At 35.0% G+C, this 6,599-nt stretch overlaps 1 protein-coding gene across 6 annotated transcripts in view; it reads right to left on the minus strand.

Annotated features, from left to right (window-relative positions):
* Nucleotides 1-3,314: 3,314 nt before the first annotated feature.
* Nucleotides 3,315-6,599, minus strand: part of FAM204A (family with sequence similarity 204 member A) — a 15,786-nt gene continuing 12,501 nt past the window's right edge. For all 6 annotated transcript variants that reach the window (XM_085229612.1, XM_010714912.3, XM_010714917.4 and 3 more), the window contains exons 7-8: nucleotides 4,067-4,173; nucleotides 3,315-3,717 (exon numbers count right to left, since the gene is read on the minus strand). In XM_085229612.1, coding sequence (XP_085085738.1) covers nucleotides 3,666-3,717; nucleotides 4,067-4,173 — 159 coding nt within the window. In that variant the 3' untranslated portion in view covers nucleotides 3,315-3,665. The remainder of the gene's footprint in view (nucleotides 3,718-4,066; nucleotides 4,174-6,599) is intronic.

Genomic DNA, 6,599 nt, shown 5'->3' on the forward strand with positions numbered 1-6,599 from the left:
ACCTGCCCTGGTCTTGCTGAGGTTGTTCAGCTCTGTTTAATTCTCATAAAGCAAGGTTGTTTTTTTTTTAAATGGGAAATGCTCCGAGATTAAGCAATAATTACATTTTTTGACCAAACGCCAGAACCATAGGTGTATAGGAAACAGACATCAGTAATTACAGTTTGTACTTCAGCTATTTCAAAACCCCTTGCTTCAATGAACAAGTATTAACTGGACAGACACTCCTTCACAAATTAGAGGTTGCAAAGGCTTATTACACACCATATTTATCTTTGAAACTTGTCCAGCAGAATTAAACTGAAAAATAATGATACAGATTATGGTTGCAGGCAAAAAAACTATTAAAACTAACAACTATATATATGTTTTTATCTGTCAAACTGTCCCTGCAGCCACTCTTTGGTTTAGGAGCTCAGGAATGTGGTATTTAGAGATATTAATTATTTTATTAACACGCTGTTGTCAAATTTTAGACTGTATTTTCTCATAGGAGTTGATAAAGAATTTCTTAATTGTTCAGGCCTTTGAACACAATAGAGTTGTAAGAACATGACTGTGGACGAGTGAGAAACTTACAGTGAAGAGCATCTGGCACTGCTTAGAGAAAGTGTGGGGAGTCACTAAGTTGGCACTGACCAAACGTACTGAAAACCCAAAGTACCTCACAGTATTATGGCATCTGCAGTAATAAGTTAGTTAAGAAGCCTTGCTGGCAAAGTTGGACAGCTAATACAGCTCTGATCAGGTCAGGTAGCTCACAAAAAAATTGCACTTGTGAAGCAACAAGCTTTTCCCTTTAAAGGATGCAAGCCACATGAGAATATCAAGACTGTAGTTTGAAGAAAGACAAAATTAGTGGGTAAAGAATTGGTGCATACATTTAGGTTTCCCCGAGGCTTCTGATATAGGAAGAAGCATAGACAAGTCTCCTTATCTACTGCCCATCCCAAGATATCATCAACTGATGTAAGCAATATTTGGCTTTGTCAACACAACATGCTTGCACAGAAATTAATAATTTAAGTACATTCCTATGAATATATAATTTCAGTCAGACTAGGAGATAGCCTCAAAACTTTTCATTTACTGAAAGAATCTCAAATTTCGTTCAGTAGATTATATAGTTAAGCTGATTAGAAGGGTTTTAGTTAACTGAAACAAGCATTTGGACTGCTTTAACAGTTTGAAACCAGAAGTTAGATCTCAGAGAGAAGTTTTACTTGGTCAAAATTCACAGCACAGAGCAAGAGTACTCTACAAAAAGAAGTCAGGAATGTAAAACATCTTAGATGAGTAATTTAGAGCATTTACAAAAGGTATAATTATGCGCTCATTTATTATGCATTTAGATTATCTCTATACAGCTGCATTAGGCTTTTATGCTTTCCCTAGTAATCAGCTTTCTTTTGAACACAGTATATATATGGGAATTAAGCAACATTCTAAGAGAGTAGTTTAGGTATACCAAAATGCTTGGAATGCAATCATTTTCAATTAATCACCTAAGTAACTCAAAAGCAAATGTTTTGCATACTTCCTAATAATTACATTATTAATAGTCTAACATAAAACTAATTAGTTAACCGAAAGTGAAAACCATTACATAACGGTTTGCAATGCTGTGACAAATACGAAGTGTTGAATTCCCAGACAGTGGGAGTTTTCTGTGGATTTGGATTTCTTTAATGTTTCTTTAATGTTTTCAAATGAAACAACAGTGCTGATCCTTATGATTAGATAAGCATCTTTATTTGAACAATAAATGTTAAGTGTCACTATTCAAGTTCTTATTACGAGCAGACGCACAGCGCACTTAATCCACACTACTTTTATGTGGATGAGCAACGGATGTTCAAATGCTGATATGTTCAGTGCAAAAGTATTAGCATCATTCTGCTTCTCAGTATATAAGCAGCAGAAAGGTCCACTGTATCTAACACTCATCCACAGGTGCTCAAAAATAGTAACAAACTGTGGAAACTTGCACCCTGTAAGTCTGGGACAAGAACATTTTGCACAAACCTACACCGTGACTGAAAAATTCTAGGTGAATGTTCAAGGTGTCACCTACTTTGGTTCTAACAGTAACCATGCAACCTACCTGTGCAAACACCAGGATACACCATTTGCTTCTATCCGCAGGAGTTTCTACAGCTGATACATTTGGAAACCATAGTGTGAGATTTATGATGTTATACTGCAGAAACCTGTTTAGCCTCTGATTTACAGTCCTGGCGATTGTACGCAACTCCATCATCGCAACAAATTACAACTTACTGCAGATTACCATACTGCAAACATCTTCCTGAAAGAAATACGACGTTCTGCCTAAAAAAAAAAAAATTAAACCTGGAAAACCCACCAAACATCCTGAAGGCTAATGAACAAAAATGCACTATTCCATGTCAGACGGCGAATCTAAACTCTTCAAATCAGTGCCATAAAACTTGAAATTACTATTTATTGGCAAGTTGTTTTAGCCTCAAGTACTTACACAGTAAATCACCATTACGCTAATACCATACCTTTGGCCTGAAACATATTAATCTTGGTTAAAAATAACTGACATTTATTTTACCAATTCAATTCAGGCATTGCAGTGAATACACACACGTGCAAAAGCTTCAGGAAGAGAACTTGCTTGTTTCAAATGGGTCCTTTTCACTGAGAACAATTTTGAGAAAACACAGTCATCAGTTCTTGTTATAATTCAAGCATTCAAATCCTAATTGATCTGTGAAAACATTTGACTTGAAGTAAACTCCTTGTTTATCGGGTGCAGCTTACTGTGTAACATAACAGATCCAGACATTTTTCAAGATAAGTTTATATAAATTTATATTATTAAATTTATTAAATTTTTATATTATTATTAAATTTTATATTATTAAAATTTATATTTATATTCTTGAGCTACTCAAAGACTCAATGTCTTTAAAAACTTGAGTTCTTCAGAAGGAAAGGATCTAAGGAATTTTGAAGCATTCAGAAGAACATGGCACCTGGACATGATAAATAGGATCAGACTCTCCTAGAAGAGGGAAAATGGACTTTCTGGGCCAACTTCTCTTTACATTTACTGAGTCCGCAAATGCATAAATAGTAATAGCTTTAAACAAGTAGAATATTTTTGCTTCTGTTTCTTCTTTGTCCCCTCTTATTCAGCCCACGCACCACGCAAAACTCTCAAGCTGACAAAAAATAAAGTACTTATTTAAATACAGGATAGTAGGAAGAAAAAAAAAGGCAAAACTTATCTCTTTCCTTGTACCCACACAAAGGACATATAACAATACAGCACACAGAACACATCTGGATTGAGTATTTTATTCCATCTTTACTCAGCCCTCTACCAGACTTCAAATGCATTCTGCAATGCATTACACTACTATTTACATTTTGGAGAAATATACTATCTTTAACATAGTACTGATTTTTAGAAAGCATTTTTGCTACACTGTAAGAATGACAAACCAACCTAGTGTAATCTCACAGGATTAAGAGGAAACACAAGGATTTGCTGTGCTGCTTTTTTGTTTGTTTTAGTTGATTTTCTTCATATTTGAAGTTTTCTTTGAATGAGGTTGTGTGGGCGTGCTTTTAGTCACCCACAAAACTTCAAGTAACAATGGGCATTTGACTCCCCAGGAAAACAGGATGGACTACATGTATCCCATATTGCTTTTTGTTTCCCACCTTTTCTTAGCTTCAAACCTGAAAGAGAGTACAAAATCACATGAGGACTCATGAACATACATACTTTAGATATTTAACTCTATTATTTCTTAGCAGTAACAATAAAAATCAAAACTTGTTTTTACTAATAGAATGAAGATGAAAGCAATTTTTTACTATATGACAAATACATTAATCCTGGTAAAGTGTCCTTAATCTCATACCCTGCTCAGGAAAAAAAACAACAACAAAAACAGAACGTTAAACTAAACAAATAAGATCAACCCCAGCTTATTTCAGCCAAGGAAACATTAAAGTAATATTCTGCTGCATATACTGAGTGCCATTAAAATGACAAAATGTTTAATTCCATTCTCAAATGACTTACCCCCAAGCAAGCTTCTTTTTCTTTCGAGCTTCTTGGACAGCCTCTGCTTCTTGTTTGGCTTTTACAAAGTTGCGGCAAGCAGCAGCTTTGGCAATTTTCACACCAAGCTGAGACATAAAAGGGAACAAAGAAAAACTGAATAGAAGAAAATGGCTCATGTGAAATGTAAGCCTCACAAATTACGTGGTCTGGTATTGTTTCTCAAAAGTCAGAAAATATTAAAATATCTTTCCAATATTAAACTGATATTATACAAATGTTAAGATTGGATGGGAAAGAATGTCTCTTGAGAAACACACAAAGTAGTGGGATCCTGTAGCAAGCAACCCTTCCAGTCAACTCCTTCATTTTGAAGGATAAAAGCAAAAGGCAATAGCTGTGCCTTTCCCAATATACTTTTTTTTTTTTTTTTTTTTTTTTTTTTTAAGTTTTTTGGTTTTGTTTGGGTTTTTTTGTTTGTTTGTTTTAAATAAATACAGATAGACTAGACATACACTCCCTCCCTTTCTCTTTCAATTATTACAGCCAGCTATAACTTCAATCATACTGAACCACTGACAGGTCCCACTGATAGGAAGAACTTCCTGTATGAAACTCTTTGCTTGGATGAACTGCTACTACAACTGCTTCTCCAGTAGTACCTATAGTCATATTTTAATCAGTCTGTTCAGAAAGTAAATGAAGCAATGTCCTTAGAATGCACCTGGCATTCAGTGGTGCAATCATACGCATGCCTTTCAAATAAGGTCTGACTGGCTGTGGGTGAATATTACTTTATTTTCACAATTCTCAGTGAGTGAATAAGTTTAAGTTCACATTGGTGCATATCAAGAGGGGAGAAAAAGGAGAAAACATTGAAAAAGGTACCATGAACTATGACCATTACTGTGCTTAATAAGCATTCAGAATTCATTCACTGTTGTTGCATTTTGTGACTGCTGTCATGATTTGACATTATTTGCAACAGAACTGTGAAAGAATTTGGTGTCACAAGTTATCACTTTTCCCCAATAAAAACAAGAGTTTAGCCAGAACTGCTACATGCTGTGATGTGGACAAATAGGCTTTTTCTCTACCCAGTCCAAAACCTACCAATAAGATACACCATGACATTCTGCATTTCCCCAGAAAGTCATGGGATCACATGAAAAAAAAGAGGCACAGGAGACCCACCCAAAAGAATACTCCTAACACTTTGGTTAGGGTTCCAATATTGAAGTGTACTACCAAGAACAATCTGCTGCATCTGTACAGGCAATTATTTACTCTGAAAAACCACTTCATCCAAATAAGATGAGAGGATCAACTTAAGATGGTAGATGCATGGGTATATCTTCTACCTTTCTCCTGTTTAACATCTTCCCTGAAGCAGGTTGATATCCAGATTTGCAAAAGAAAAAGTAAAGCCTTCTCACTCATTACTACAAGTTATTTACCTTAAGATTCTTTCACTATTCATGAATTAAAAAAAAAATAATCTTTCTGCAGAAGAGAATCTGCACACATATCAGGCACTGAACATCAGGTTGTACACCATAACAGGCTCTAAGCACTGCCAACACAAGCTACTAACAGGTAAGCATATGATTTTTTCCCCCCCCAAATGAAACTGTGCAAAATTACTAAGACTAAACAATTTTTGAATCTAGTTTTCGCATAGGATTATTTCAGAGTCATAAATACACACCTGTGCAATCATCTTGATGCACAAGATGTGACATTTCCAAACTTTCCTGTTAGGTGTATAGTTTTTGTAATGAGCATGAGCAACATTTCATACAAATCGTAACACATTGTCAGTGTCTGAACAGCCAAATCTCACGTGGAAGGCTACCAAAGGATAACATTCTTATTCACACTGTCACTTAATTTAAGTTATTCATACACTTGTATTATAAATACGTTTATGAAAATTCACAAAATACTAAAAAAAAAAAAAAAAGAGTAAGAAAGGATCAATTACTGCTCTATATTTAGAGCTAACCTGAAGCCTTAAATCCACCAGAATCATTAGTTTTGAATTGCATCTTCCATCCTAACACGTTAAAAAAAGATCAGCTCGTAATAGGTGATGAATAACAGCTTCTCCCTAAAAACACATTCTAATAATCTACTGAACACTTACACACATGCACAGATTCACTACCGAGGTCTATACAAGTGCAAGAGAAAAAAAAAAACACTGATCTGTGTTTCTTGGAAGACAGAATGAGTTCTTCCATCTTTGCAAAATACAGAAAAATGGGATAATAAGATCCTCTGTAGCATATGTGAAGTAAAAGCAGAAATGTTTTGCAGTGTTATCATTTCTAGGCTACATAGAGACAAATTTGCAAGACATGAAAACAAATGTGCTGCATATAAATACACACAAACATTGCAGTCAGATTAAATGCCTTTTGCTCCTACCCACACCCACACATACATCCACACCGCCCCTCCCAAACAAAATCCATGAAAGCTTGGTCAATGGGTTTTACATAAAAAAAAAAAATTTCAGGTCATCAGATAACTCAATAAAATACATTGTTAA

Source organism: Meleagris gallopavo, chromosome 8 (genome assembly GCF_905368555.1).
Source record: "Meleagris gallopavo chromosome 8, MGAL_WU_HG_1.1, whole genome shotgun sequence".
NCBI classification, from domain to species: Eukaryota; Metazoa; Chordata; class Aves; order Galliformes; family Phasianidae; genus Meleagris; species Meleagris gallopavo.